The sequence below is a fragment of the Macaca nemestrina genome, chromosome 12, assembly GCF_043159975.1.
Source record: "Macaca nemestrina isolate mMacNem1 chromosome 12, mMacNem.hap1, whole genome shotgun sequence".
Lineage (NCBI taxonomy): Eukaryota > Metazoa > Chordata > Mammalia > Primates > Cercopithecidae > Macaca > Macaca nemestrina.
In genome coordinates, this window is record NC_092136.1 from 69703603 (window position 1) to 69719436 (window position 15834).

General features: G+C 38.3%; 3 protein-coding genes across 4 annotated transcripts in view; 1 reads left to right on the forward strand and 2 right to left on the reverse strand.

Annotated features, from left to right (window-relative positions):
* The window catches only part of LOC105468643 (matrix metallopeptidase 26), a 363923-nt gene that overhangs the window by 76958 nt on the left and 271131 nt on the right, over nucleotides 1-15834 (reverse strand). The window lies entirely within an intron of this gene.
* On the forward strand, nucleotides 2777-5340 carry LOC105468648 (olfactory receptor family 51 subfamily G member 2). The gene has a single exon (XM_011718844.2). It carries the CDS (start codon nucleotides 4396-4398, stop codon nucleotides 5338-5340), a length of 945 nt encoding a protein of 314 aa, XP_011717146.1. The 5' UTR covers nucleotides 2777-4395.
* Nucleotides 13144-14063, reverse strand: LOC105468649 (olfactory receptor 51A7). The gene is given in 1 exon segment (XM_011718845.3): nucleotides 13144-14063. A coding segment is annotated over 1 exon segment (888 nt). The 5' UTR covers nucleotides 14032-14063.

Consider the following 15834-nt stretch of genomic DNA (forward strand, 5'->3'; position numbering starts at 1 on the left):
TCTTCTCATCCCCAAGTGTACAAGAATGGATTAGTTTCTCCAATTAGCTCCTGGATGTCTGGAATCAAAGGACTGAGTTCTGAGTGGATCAGAGACAGGAAGAGGAGACGTGGATCAGAGACAGGAAGAGGAGACGAAGTCCCTGAGAGTAGTCAGGAATCAGGAGCATATAGGGTTACCTGAGCACCCAGAATAATCATCAATAACATCCCAGTGTTTCCAAGAACCTAGCCTGATTTCCTTCCTCCCCTGGGTGATGGAGTACGCATTCAATTTAAAAATCCCTTTTTAAATTCACTTATGATTGTAAAGTGAATGCAATTATCCAGTGTGCATTAACTGGAGTTATGCCCTATCACACAAAAAACATTATCAATAGCACCCACTCTGCTTTCCCAAAGCAGTGGAATTGGTTCAAAACTTTTTCCATATTCTTCACCAATGGTTGGTGCATGGCATCCTCTGGGCTTCCCATCCCGGTATGTCACAAGACCAGTCTCCTCACCCCTTTTTCTTTTATCTCCAGGGTCTGAGGTAATGAGGTCCAGGGAGCCAGGCCTGCTAGGGAATTGATTAAAGATCCTTGAAAGGGTCTCAATGGATACCTTGCGCAGTTGCATAAAAGTCGTGGATTTAAACATTCATCTTCCACTCACTCTAGCGTTCATGGCCTTTATTTTTAGCCTTGGTATGTGAGGAGTTTATATAGTAACCAGGTGTTTGATGCTGAGTGTAGAGCCAAGAAAAGATCCCAGAAGACTCAGCCCGAGCTTTGGAGAGAGAAAGATAGAAGGGACTTTGTCTACCAAGAGGCTGCAGAGGGCACCTGCTAAAGATGGTAACTGTTGCAATCAGATCTTGCTGGCTTCATGGGTTCACAGGTCTGATCTTAGCACCAGCTCAGAAAGTAGACAACATCTTTCTCACATTAGTCAATTTCCTTGGTTTCTTGCCCAGAGACTTGCCTCCTCTATGGTAACAGCAGGAATATTGATTAGACCCAGACAGTTAAGCAAGTTAGGTGGGCAAAATTGACATTTAGGCATGAAAGGAGCTCAGTTATTAAAGGTTCAACATCTACCCCCAGTCTCAGACACAAGTTAGTAGAACAGGAGTTTTTTCCAAGAAACAAGGAGATGGGCAGGAAGTAGTCTCTTTGGGAAAATGTTTTCCTGTGACATAAAATGATATTTCCCTGAGTGATCACAAAGTGTGGTCTATTATGATAGAATTAGAACGGTCATTAGACTTGCTCAAGTCCCTTCAGAAAGTAGTCTTAAAGCAAAACAACTTGCGGGCAGAAAACCCATGGGTTAAGTCTATCCTTCTGATCCCACCATATTCTGGACAGCTGCTTAATCCTGGTCAGGAATAATGAAGTCCTTATCAAACCTGCTAATAGATTCTGCAAGGATTTTAAATGAGAGGCACTTAGAATAATTATCATACTAAGAACTCTCTGGGGAACAGGCTAAAGGTGATCTTTTCCAAGCAGATATCTCCTGGCATCATTATTCTCAATTTTATTTTATTTCCAAGTCACCTCCTCTAACCTATCCTAATTATTCTCTCTGATTCCTGTTCTGCTCTACCTCCTTACAATCTGAAGCACCAGTTTCAATCCCAAAGAAAGTCTGTCTTGAGTTTATAGGAAAAAAAGATGTGATCCAAACATTTAACATTTCTCTATATCTTTCTAATTTAACCTCCACCCATTTCAGGCTGCCTTAACTTAAATAATTGCTGGGGTTTGTTAACCAAAATTTTTCCAACTTTTCAGTATGTGCCTTGGAACTACAGAGATCTAAGTCTGAATTCCAACTCCGGCACTGACTGACTGCATGATTCTAGGGATATTATAAAATTCTCTAAGCCTCTCTTTCCTCATTTGCAAATTGAGACAATAATACTAACTTGAAAAGTTCTTCTAAAGTCTGGGTGTGATGATTTTTGGAATGTCCCTAATACAGAGCCTGGCAAATTGTAGCTGTTCTTCAGTAATTCCATTTCTTTCCCTCTTCAACATCCTATTTCATTTTAATGTCAAAAATAATTTCCACCTTAGGTTTATTTTGATGTTAAAATGAAATAGAGTGGTGAAGGAAGAAACAGAATTACTGAAGAGTATCTACTATTTGCCAGGCTCTCTGAATGTTTTACAAGAGTAATTATGGAACATGGACGTTTTAATGAATTTCATCGTGCAATTAAAACACTGAACAGTTAGAGACTATTACATCAATGTAATAAAAACTGATTCTACAGAACACATAAAAATTACATTGTTAACCCAATATGTAGCTTGTCTATCCCTGACAGGTGAATTCGTCACAGCTTTTCTGAATTCACTTTGCTGTGTAATGTGGTAACCACGGACCATGGCCATAGCAGAAGCTGAGGAACACAGTGTGAGAGGCTACATGATCTTCAAGTGGACAGTGAGCTAATAGCCTGGACTATTAATGCCACCGTTATTAGAGTGAGAGAGAAAGTGTCCGTGTATATCTTTATGTGTGTTTCTCCAGTTAGTTTATTTATTTATTCAGCTAAAGGATCAGCAATGCTTTTAAAGGTCTGTTAAGCTAGCTGTGCTACTTGACACTGAATTATTATCTATGTGACAAGAAAGAGTAATCATTGTCTGTATCCTGAAGTCTAGAGAAAAATCAAATATTCGTTCAAATCCTATTTTTGTCTTTACTATTTGTCTGATCTTAGAAACGTAAATAATTTTCTCTAAGCTTCTGTTTTCTTATCTACAGCATAATGTTATCAATAGAATATTCATAGGGTTTTTAAGGAGATAAAACCTGCACCAAGTTACTATTCCTTAGCTAAATAAAAAATAACTTATTCATGCAAAAAAAAATGCTTAGCGTCTGCTATGTACTGGGGCATGTTCTAAATACTGGATTGACAGAGGCAAACAAAGAAAAGCCCCTACCCTCTTTGAGCTCATATTCTAGTGATGTTAATTGAGAGTGGAAAGATCCCTGCTCTGGAAGTCGGAGGCCTAAATTGGCATATGACCTCTGCCCAGTGACAAGACTCTCCTGAGCCTTCATTTCTTCCTCTGTAGAAGACTGGGCCTTTCCAGCATCACTGCCCTGTGTTCAGCAGGCTCTCCTGGACATGACCTTGTAGTTGGGGATGTGGCCGTGGTTGATGGTGCTTTAGCCTCTTTTGCCACTTAGGTCCACAGCAGTTGGATTCCTGGACTTCTGGGGAATTTTGGTTACTGACTGACAGGAGGATCAGGGCTTTGATGTCTTACTCTAGCAGTCAGAAATAGCTTCACAGGTCATCATTCACATGCTCTCCACCTCTCTCTGGAATTCTGTAAGCTGAACAGCATTTATGAGCTACTTGGACAAGGCTAAGCTTCTATGTCAGGAAGACCAGAGGAGAAGGTGAGTGAAGGGTTGGTCTGTGTCTAGAATTAGGGCTTGTATGGGCCTGGAGAAGTTAATCAAAAACAAAAAAGAGAAAGAAAGTAAAAAACTAAAACTACAGCAAAGAAAGCACAGAAAGATAAGGGAGAAGAAAACAAGGTGAAATGAAAGTTGGAATATTAGTGAGAGGTCTGGTAGAAAAAAGGCATGTGAGGACTTTTATTTATTTATTTATTTTTTTCCAGAAAAAAATCGACTTGTAAGAGGCAGGCAAAGTTAAATATGGCCAAGAAGAATAATGAGGAAACTCTCACTTCTTAGTCTGAAGGGAGCAGAGAGCAAGGACTACAACTCAAGGAGCATGCTGCTATAAGAGAAAAGTCCCCAACAACAGCTGTGGTCTTCAGTGGCACAACACACCCACTGCCAACCCATAGTGCTGGCAGAGAGAGCCTGAAATCTCCCTCCTTCCACACCTTTTTTTTTTTTTTCTTTTCTTTTTTGTATTTTTAGTAGAGATGGGATTTCACTGTGTTAGCCAGGATGGTCTCGATCTGCTGACCTCATGATCTACCCACCTCGGCCTCCCAAAGTGCTGGGATTACAGCTGTGAGCCACTGCGCCCGGCCCCTGGGTGCATCCCATTGGGTGAGACTAGTAAAAACTCCAGTGGCTAAGAAGACCTGGTTGATACAGAAGTCAGAAAAAAGCAAAAAGTGTGGAACAACTCATTTAGAATCTCCAACTCACCCAGTTTGGCTCATCACTTCACAATTCCATGTCTTTGTTTCTTGTTGAAACTATGAGACTAATTTCCTCAAAAAGATATTGAGAAGAAGCCAAGGACCAGAAAGAAATAACCACTAGAAGGAGCTGCACAGTTCTAGGTATATTTGATTCTAGTATTTTTTCTTTAATTTCTACCAGGTGCAATCACTATTACTGTCTCAATTTACTTCAGGATTTTGGAGGGCACCCACCTTCCCCCTTGTCTCCTCACACAATGACCCTGGGATCCCTGGGAAACGGCAGCAGCCACGTTTCTGCTACCTTCTTGCTGAGTGGCATTCCTGGGTTGGAGCACGTGCACATCTGGATCTCCATCCCACTGTGCTTCATGTACCTGGTTTCCATCCTGGGCAACTGCACAATTCTTTTCATCATTAAAACAGAGTGCTCACTCCATAAACCTATGTATCTCTTCTTGTCCATGCTGGCTCTGATTGACCTGGGTCTGTCCCTTTGCACTCTCCCTACAGTCCTCAGCATCTTTTGGGTTGGGGCACGAGAAATTAGCCACGATGCCTGCTTTGCTCAGCTCTTTTTCATTCACTGCTTATCCTTCCTCGAGTCCTCTGTGCTACTGTCTATGGCCTTTGACCGCTTTGTGGCTATCTGCTGCCCCTTGCACTATGCTTCCATTCTCACCAACACAGTCATTGGCAGGATTGGCCTGATCTCTCTGGGTCGTAGTGTGGCACTTATTTTTCCATTGCCTTTTATGCTCAAAAGATTCACCTATTGTGGCTCCCCAGTTCTCTCACATTCTTATTGTCTCCACCAAGAAGTGATGAAATTGGCCTGTGCCAGTATGAAGGCCAACAGCATCTATGGCATGTTTGTCATCGTCTCTACAGTGGGTATAGACTCACTGCTCATCCTCTTCTCTTATGCTCTGATCCTGCACACCGTGCTGTCCATCACCTCCAGGGCTGAGAGACTCAAGGCTCTTAACACCTGTGTTTCCCACATCTGTGCTGTGCTACTCTTCTACACTCCCATGATTGGCCTCTCTGTCATCCATCGCTTTGGAAAGCAGGCACCCACCCTGGTCCAGGTGGTCATGGGTTTCATGTATCTTCTCTTTCCTCCCATGATGAATCCCATTGTCTACAGTGTGAAGACGAAACAGATCCGGGATCGAGTGACCCATGCCTTTTGTTACTAACTGTGTCTAGTGTTAGAGCCACTGTCTCCTGAAACATGCCCTTGTTTACCTATCCTTTATAATTTCTAACATGCATGAAATAAAAGAGACATTTACTTACTCAACAAATATGTATAGGGATGAGTCACCGTCCTTACAGAATGCTCACTCTTTTGTGGCAAGGGCAAGGGGGGATAAAATGTAATATGATATGGTAAATTTTATTTTCTAAAAATAGCCACAAGAATAATTCTAATCCCACATTCTCTTCCAGGAACTTGCTACTCCTCATAAAGAGATAGAGTCTATTTCTTCTCCCCTTGTAACTGGATAGAATTTGTAAATGCCTCATGAATTGAATATTGTGGAAATAGCCCATGTATCTCCTCTCTCTCTCTCTCTGTTCCACCTCAATTCCTCTACTATTTCTGTCTGTTTCACTCAATGCTTGTTTTTGAAACCCAGCCCCTATACTAAGAGGAAGCCCAGACAATGTGGAGAGGGCCCATGTAAGGTGTTCCATCCAATAGGCTCAACCAAGGTCTCACTCAGCTAAGGCTGAGAACTTAGCGGAGTCAGTGTTAACCACCAGTGGGTGGAGAATCCTCAGATTATTCCATTCGGCAACCTTCCAACCTCTCCAATTGGCATCTGATAAAGCAATCAATTGTTCTCTGACTCAGCCAAAATTACAGATTTGTAAACAAAATAAATATTTTTAAGACGCTAAATTTTGGGAAGATTCATTACACAATCACATGTTAATTGTATTCTTCAAAGTTAAAAGAAGTCGGTTTGGGAGTCATCTTCCCCTAGCTGGGGGAAGGGTGCATCAAAAAAGTTGTCCCTGAATTGACACAGTAATAGCCTTAAGGGAAATGTAGACATTAGGCAGTCAAAAACTGTAAGAGGAAGGAGACAAAAATATGCTCCAGTCCAAAGGAACAGCATGTGCAAACCTGAAGCAGAAGTGAGAGAGACGAAAATGTATTCTGAGAATTATCTGAAGTGTTGTTTTTGTTGCCATTTTTATTCTCTAGAATGTCGGAAAGGTTTAAGAAAAATGAGGTGAAGTGGAAACAGATTGGGGTACTGACTGTATCAGAAAGATTACAAGCCAAGGAACCAAGGATAGTTTGTTATGCCCTTTTATATGTTGTATTGTTATGGTACCCCCAAGACATTCTAGATAAAAGTTATGTTTTGAGTAATACATGTCAATATAGTATTTGCAGTTTTGGCTTGGAGGTAACTGTGAGGAAAGCAAGCTTGAATATGATATTGCCAAGGGGAGCTTTGAACACCTAGAGAGAAGCATGAGAATGTCATGTTCCTGCATGGTTTTAGTGCAGGATCAAGAAAGGGTGTGGCTGAACACAATGTCTTCTACTATGAAGTGTATGTGGAGCCAGTTCTCACCTGAGGCTGGTCTCTTCCAAGGCAATCTAGTACCCCTGACATTTAACATTGGATATGCCTGTCCCTGCTCCTAACACCAGTGTCCCATCCTGTTTGGCATGAGAACACTATTTCTGCAATGATATCATCAACCCTAAAATAATCAAAAGGATCAGAACCCAGTTTAAAAGAGCTTATTTAGTCACAAAGTTGAGAATGACCATTTGAGTAACAGACCCCAAAGGAATGGGGTCATTGCTCCGAAGCTGAAAAGTTAAGGATTTGCTTATGCACGTGGAAAGCAAATAAATTTAAGAGGACTACAACATTTTCCATACTAAGGCTGACTTTTGAATTATAGCAATTTGAATAGTTACAGCTTTTTTTCTTTTCCAATTTGAAAGAGTATATTTAACATTCCAGTCTAGACAATGTGATAGTCCTGAGGTTTTCATGTAAGAGAAGTTAAGATGTAAGTTAATCTATAATGAAGATCAACAATGGAGTGGGAAAAGGTCTTCTCTAACATCCTATAGTTTTTTACAACATTTTAAAAAACAACGTAATTAAATAAAAGGAAAACTCTAGCATCCTATAGTTTTTTACAACATTTTAAAAAACAATGTAATTAAAGAAAAGTATTCTCTTACAATAAGAGAAACAAAGGTAACAGCTGCCTAGGTTATAGCTGCCTGTTATGTAACTCAGATCCCATAATCACGTTCTTCTAAGGCTCAATATTCCAACATCGTTCATTGAGAATTTCTCATTTTTACAATGTGTATGTGTGAATTGTGGGTATTAACATGCAGAAGGCCTATGATTAGCTGTACACAGCAAATTGAATACAATATGTCTGTGAGTGTCGTGAGTGGTGTATGTCTTTTATGTTTGTGCATACGGAAAACTTCGGAAGAAAAAATTAAACCACTGAAAATTTTGAGGCATGTTTACAGCTTCACGGCTGGATTCTCTCTGTGATGTGTACTTGTAATTTCAGTCCCCATAAAGGCGTTGTGTTCTCTTATGTCTGATGATAAATTAAAAATTATTCTGATATAGCAGCAAGTAGGGGGTCAGGTATAGAAAGTTCTACTTCCTCTCTGTGTGACTTAGACAAATTATTCTATTTATCTGAGATCAATTTTCTTTTAAACAGAACTAAAAATGTTTACCCCACAAGGCTGTCTATGCAATTTAGATATATCATATATGCAAAACTTTGTAAGATAATTCTTAGCATGTTCTTTTATTCACAATCAACTTTAGTTACTTTAATTCCTAACATAAAACATAAACATAATAACACAGACAAAAAAAACACAATGAAGAATGTGTGGTAAATAAGTGAGGGATCCCAGAAACCAACCTGAGGGGAAAGAGGGCCATAGATGGCTTTCTAGAGGGGTTGCCTTAGTTAAGGCTTAAAGTGCTTATAAGCAGAAGTTAGTTGGGTAAAAAAAAGTTGTTGAGTATTCTCCTCTCTCTAAGCATACATTATAGGAAAATAGTGAGCAAAAGGATAACAAAACCTGTTCTCTTGACTTACATTTTGGTGGTAGAGACAGACAACAGCACAGTAAATGATTAACTATATCATACACTGCTAAGTACTCTGAAGGAAACATAGTGGGATAATGGGTTTAGAGTGATTGAATGGGTGAGCAGAGAAGGCCTCTATAAAGAGGGGTTTTTCTGAACAAAATTATGACCAATATGATGGAGTTAGATATATGAAAAATAAAAATTGAGGGAAGAACATTGCAGAATTTCAGAACAAGTATAGCAGTCCTGAGGTAGAAATGAACCTGAGTGTTCTAGGAATAGCAAGAGGACCAGTGTGACTGGAGCGAAGTAAGCTGGAAGCTACATTAATTGGTGAATTGAAGATGGTTGAGAGAGAGGGGTGCTAGACAAGGCTGACATTTATGCATTTATTCATTATTCAACACTCACTGACAAATTTCTGTAAAAATTAATAGGAATAAATTGATGAACAGGACACATTTCCCACCCTCAAGGATTTGCATAGTGGGGGTGTCTGGCACATTTTGCAACTTCAGATGATCTACTAATTGATTCTTGAAAGTCAGTCAGAAGGTATCCAGGTGAAATTAAGGAAAAATAGCACCCTAAGCAAAGCAAATATTCTTAGAAAAAGCTGAGAGATAACAAAGTCCATTATTTGCTGAAATCATTATGTGTCATTTCTTGATGACAATGACCATTATAAATAATTCTTGTCAAGAATATTCAAGTGGTAAACTGAGAGAAGGAGGGTGTCTTAAAGTGCAGTCAGTAATACACAGAGATCAGAATTTGCAGTGACTGTAGCTTTCATATTTATCCAACCAATATCTATTGAGTACCTCCGGCCTTTAGCAGAGAAGACAGCTAAGTTTCAGCAGACACTACAGTTTTTACTTTAGGCCTGGCATGATTATAGTGGGAGGAAAGGAACTGCCTGAAGGCATGATTATATGTTGCAATTGGATATGATTGACATATTATAATTTTAGGACTCTGTCCTCAGGGAAAGCTCAGGATTTTGAGCTCAGGAAATGAGGTTTTTTTTAATTCTGTGATGGTCACTCATGCATTTACAAATTGATCAATAGATATTTATTGGGCCCTTCTTTGTCTGAATATGTGCTAAGTACTACAGGCACAGAAAAACTAAGATGTGCAGACATATGTATCCTATGGAGTTTACAATTTGGCAGAGATGTAAGCAATCTTTGAACAATTAAAGGCCCTTATTTATTTTAAATTATGGTGTAGATATCAGTTTATAAGAAAGGGAATAAAATTAAGGTATAAATTTGTTGTACTTGGAGCCAAAAGGTGTCAGCAAAGTTGAATACAGTACATCTAGGTATGTCCTGCTAAATAAATAAACGGATAAAGAGAAGTTGAGGAAATGTATTTATGGTAGGCAGAGTGCACCCTCTCCTAATGATTTCAACATTATAACCTCTGAAACTTGTAAATATATTACTTTACATGGAAAATGATATTATGTAGACTGATTAACATTCAAAACCTTAGCATAGGTAAAATATCCAAGATTATCCAGGGGAACCCAATCTAATTATATGAATCCTTAAAAGTAGAGACTCGTTACTGACCATGGTCAGAGAGAGATGCGACTACAGAATAAAGTCACAGGAAGATGCAATGTTCCTGGCTTTGAAGGTGGAGGGGATCTATGAGGCAAGAATTGTGGGTTACCTCTAGAAGTCAGAAAATGCATGAAAACAGATTTTCCTCTGTGTCTCCAGAAAGGAATGTAGGCTTGCTAACACCTTGATTTTAGCCCAGTGAAACCCATCTCAGAACTCCAGCTTACAGAATTATAAAACAATACATTTGTATTGTTTTGAGCCACTAAGTTTTTAATAATTTGTTATGCAGAAATAGAAAATGAATGTAGTATTTCTGACCAAAAAAATACACCAAAAGCAGAGGTTTGGATACAAGTAACATAATGTCTTTGTGTTACTCTGTTGAAGTGTAAGACAGAGAATGTTGACAAAGAATGCAGTAGAGAAAAGCAGGTACTGAATGATGGAAAAGGCCTTGTGCATATATAGAATCTTGCTGTTATCTTGTAAGTTACTGCACAGCTACTGAAGCATTTTAACTGTGGTTAAATTTATATTTTAGAAAGATCTTTCAAATAGCTATGACTGGAGAATCCAGGGGAAGTTTTAAATGTGAACTAAAATAACAGCAGTGGAAAATCATGGGTAAAGAAGCATATTAGAGAGACTTTAGCAAGGGAAGACCTTCACAGTTTGATAACCAAACTTTGTTTAAAATATGTATTTATTTCCACGTATCATTGTCTAAGGGTTGAACCAAGGCTCCTTTCCTAGTCATGACAGATAAGCAACATCCCAGTTTCCTTTTTCAAATACTCTGTAGTTGCCTGTTTTTGAATATTCAGTCACCAAAGCCAAATCCTCAAGACAAAATTCAAACCCATCATTCAAGCCCCCAGTTCCTTTGAAAAGCTTTTCTCTTCTGTTTACAGCACTCTTACCTAAGAACCCCAGAGAGATTGCCATGTCAATCTTAATTGTTTGCCCCCTTCAAATTGTATTTTCAATTGTATACTCAATTTTTTTATTTTTCCATCAAATATTTCCTCTGTACATGAGAAAAAAATGTTTAAAATATAAATTTTAGTGAAAAATATTGCGGTACCAAATGCCGTGTCCTGAGGGAATCTATTTTAAAAAACATGTTAGATGAGTAGATTGCAAAAATTTTCTCCCATTCTGTAGGTTGCCTGTTCACTCTGATGGTAGTTTCTGTTGCTGTGGAGAAGCTCTTTAGTTTAATGAGATCCCAGTTGTCAATTTTGGCTTTTGTTGCCGTTGCTTTTGGTGTTTTAGACATGAAGTCCTTGCCCATGCCTATGTCCTGAATGGTATTACCTAGGTTTTCTTCTAGGATTTTTATGGTATTAGGTCTAACATTTAAGTCTCTAATACATCTTGAATTAATTTTCATATAAGGAGTAAGGAAAGGATCCAGTTTCAGCTTTCTACTTATGGCTAGCCAGTTTTCCCAACACCATTTATTAAATATTCAAACAAATTTACAAGAAAAAAACAAACAACCCCATCAAAAAGTGGGCAAAGGATATGAACAGATATTTCTCAAAAGAAAACATGCATACAGCCAACAGACACATGAAAAAATGCTCATCATCACTGGCCATCAGAGAAATGCAAATCAAAACCACAATGAGATGCCATCTCACACCAGTTAGAATGGCAATCATTAAAAAGTCAGGAAACAACAGGTGCTGGAGAGGATGTGGAGAAATAGGAACACTTTTACACTGTTGGTGGGATTGTAAACTAGTTCAACCATTGTGGAACAGTATGGCGATTTCTCAAGGATCTAGAACTAGAAATACCATATGACCCAGCCATCCCATTACTGGGTATATACCCAAAGGATTATAAATCATGCTGCTTTAAAGACACATGCACATGTATGTTTATTGTGGCACTATTCACAATAGCAAAGACTTGGAATCAACCCAAATGTCCATCAGTGACAGACCGGATTAAGAAAATGTGGCACATATGCACCATGGAATACTATGCAGCCATAAAAAAGGATGAGTTTGTGTCCTTTGTAGGGACATGGATGCAGCTGGAAACTATCATTCTCAGCAAACTATCACAAGAACAGAAAACGAAACACCGCATGTTCTCACTCATAGGTGGGAATTGAACAATGAGATCACTTGGACTCGGGAAGGGGAACATCACACACTGGGGCCTATTATGGGGAGGGGGAGGGGGGAGGGATGGTATTGGGAGTTATACCTGATGTAAATGACAAGTTGATGGGTGCTGACAAGTTGATGGGTGCAGCACACCTACATGGCACAAGTATATATATGTAACAAACCTGCACGTTGTGCACATGTACCCTAGAACTTAAAGTATAATAAAAAAAAAAAAAACATGTTAGAGGGGCTGATTTTTTTTAAGGTGCAGGGAAAGACTAAATCACAGAAAAAATCTAAACAGCAAAATCATGGGGGGTTTTAAATTATCTTTTAGTCACTTAGTTAAATTTGTGAATTTTCCATAAATTACATGTTGGTTTTATAACAGGAAAATAACCTCAGCAGATAAATGATCTTGTTCTCTCCCTGCCTATTCTGAGTCATCACTCCATGGCAGGATTATTGTGCTTTCTCCTGTTAATCTTCCTTCCTCATTTCTCCCAAATTCAATCCATCTTGCTCACACTTATACAGGCACACTCTTCTTAAAATGAAATTTATCATGTAGCAACTAAATTGGCATTCCACCACCTCCTGAATTTAAACTTCTCAAAGCTTTCCTTAGGTGCTCCAAAACACTGGTTCACTTATTTTATCCAAAACTATCACTTGCTCTCTGTTAAATTACACTTTCTATTGTAATCAGATCAGCATCCTTCATAGCTGCTACGTGCTCTGCTATTTTACCTTTCCTTGATAGTATGAGATTAGACTTGGTATATCATTTGTATTTTTAATAGATACTAATTGAATGATAATCTCAGTCTGCCCCAATTTTATTCATTCTTTATGGGCTGACTCAAATCCAGCTGCTCCATCACATAAGTGTTTTGCTTCAACTTCTCTTAAAATGTTAATTAAATCTCTATATCTTATATATCTCTTGATTATTTTTTCTATCCTATGCAGTTATATTCTCAACTTTATTATAAATTCTGCACTACATAGCTTTTCACTTCCATCATCCAGTCCTTCATTAGTGACTTCTGTGGCATTAAACACATAGCAAATGACAGTAAATGCCTTCTGGTTGATAATTTATTACCTAATTGTTCAGGTTCTTGTCTCCCACATACATTAAGCAACTTCCCCAAGATCTTCTCCCGGATTTATCAAGTCTTTACACAGTACACAATGAGATTCATAAGGGACGGCACCAACAAGAACATATCTGCAATAAGGATCACAACAAGAGGGCTTTTGTGCTTGGCAAAGCGATGCATGGCAGCCAGGGTGATGATGGGCACATAGAAGGTGAGCACAGCACAGATGTGGAAGACACAGGTATTTAGGGCTTTAAGCCTCTCTGCCAAAGATGCAATGCTGAGTATAGTCTTCAAGATCAGCACATAAGACAAAACAATCAATGCCAAGTCCAGCATAGTACAGAGAGCAGCGAAAAAGCCATAGATGACATTGGTCTTGTTGTCAGAGCAGGCCAGCTTCATGGTATCCTGATGAAGACAGTATGAGTGAGAAAGAAGATTCTTTTGACAATATTTTAATCTCCTTAGAGTGAAGGGAAATGGAAGCATTAAGAGAATGCTCCTAATGGCTAAAATAAGTCCCATTTTAGCAAGCCTGTTGCTAGTGAGGATAGAACTGTATCTTAAGGGATTGTAAATGGCAATAAAGCGGTCCAAAGGCATAATTAGAAGTACTGAGGATTCCATGAGAGTGAATCCATGAATGAAGAATTCTTGAGCAAAGCAGGCATCAGGTGAAATTCCCATGGCATTGAACAAGAAGATCCTCAACATGATAGGAAGAGAGGAGAGGGACAGGCCCATGTCAGAGACAGCCAACATGGTAAGGAAATAATACATGGGCTCATGAAGCAAGGGCTCTGTCTTTATGATAAAGAGAATGGTGCAGTTGCCCATGATGGCAACCAGGTACATGAGGCAAATGGGGATGGAGAACCAAATGTGGGCATGTTACAGTCCTGGGATCCCAATCAGAAGGAAAAGCTTGACTTTGGAGTCATTGAGAACAGACATAATAAGGGAGATATGAGCTCGTTAGCCAGATCTGAAACCATATAAATGAAAAGCCGTCATGCTTTTGGTTAAAACTCAGTTTTGTGGGGACAAGGGGTTAATTCATATACTATACTCAAAAGCATATTTGGCTGCTAATCAACTGCACTCTTCAAAATTTACCAGAAGTCCTTAAACAAGTTCATATTCTCCAGCATGGTAAATTCACTTCTAACAACTTGTCCTAAGTTGGTGAATTTTTAATTTTTTTTTTTTTTTTGAGATGGAGTTTTGCTGTTCTTGCCCAGGCTGGAGTGCAATGGTGCAATCTCAGTTCGTCACAATCTCCGCCTCCCGGGTTCAAGCAATTCGCCTGCCTCAGCCTCCTGAGTAGCTGGGATTACAGGTGTGCACTGCCATGCCTGGCTAATTTTTGTATTCTTAGTGGAGATGGGTTTTCACCATGTTGGCCAGGCTGGTCTTGAACTCCTGACCTCAGGTGATCCACCGCCTTGGCCTCCCAAAGTGCTGAGATTACAGATGTGAGCCACTGCACCTGGCCCTACTTTTTAAGATTTGCAACCAAACATATAAAACACATCAAAGTGGAGCTGCTTTGAATCAGTAAAAAGATACTTAGAATCTTTTCCACTCCTTTTTCCATACAGTCTTCAGCAGTACCCCTGTTGGCTTTAAAATAAAATCTCTGAGCTTTATTTATAAAGTTTGAAAGAAATAGTCTAAGAAAATAATCAGAGATCACTGCAAATATTTGGAAAACATTAAATGCTATAAAGTACGTTTATAGACAATTTACCTCTTATACTTATGAGGTAGGTACTTATGCACATTTTATACATGTTATATCAAGTGTTATATAAAAATAAACAATGATTTCTGTTCAAACACATTTGCCCCTTCATTTGATTTTAAGTTTTTTAACTTATTTGGGCCTTATTTTAAATCTGTAAAATGAATACAATCTTGATAGGTTTTGATATTTATAGATATTTATGAAGTTTCAAACAGAGATCTAGGTTCATAAACCACAAACAAGTATCTGCAAATATTAGCATTGATTACACAATAGCTTCCAATAGAACATGTTGGCGAAATGGAGCAGTGAATAAATACTTTGGAGTTATATATGCTTATTTCTTCCTGTACATATTCATGTATTAAATGTGACACTTTCTACCTTAAACACTTATGGTTCACACTTCAGGTTATCATTTTATTTCAAGAAACAATTTGAAGATGTACAGTAGTATTGTGTGCACATTAATCTTATCCATCTTGATTGGATTATTTTATCTCATATCTCTGTATTTAATTAGTCATAAAAATTAGTCAAATAAATGCAAATTTAATTAGTCAAATAAATGCTAAATGAAAAAAATCCAAATCACCCAATTTGTTTGAAATGAAGCATTAAAAATTTGCCTACATAATAAACTGAACCTGATTTTATTTTAGAGTCTCTTTTAAAAAGCATACAAGTTTACTCTCAGAAGTAAAATATGCAGTCTTGCAACTTATCATCAAGTTTTTGGCCTTCAAGATAAACAGGTCAAAATTGGTAAAACTATCAGAGAAACACAAATCTCTAAGATAATCATCATAAATTCCCCCTATATTTAATAAGCTTTCTAAGTAAATGCATAGATAAAAATTATGAAATTAATAATTTTATTCAAAAATAGCAAAAATACAAAAGATGAAGGTAGAGTCAATGGAAGGCTAGAGAGAAGAAGACATGCTATCCTCACTCCAGAATTTTTTAAACTTCAATTTGCAGGAGAAAAAAAGTCATCAACCTTCAGT

Excerpts from the sequence above, each read along its gene's own strand:
- LOC105468648 (XM_011718844.2), top strand. The coding sequence starts at position 4,396 with ATGACCCTGGGATCCCTGGGAAACGGCAGCAGCCACGTTTCTGCTACC.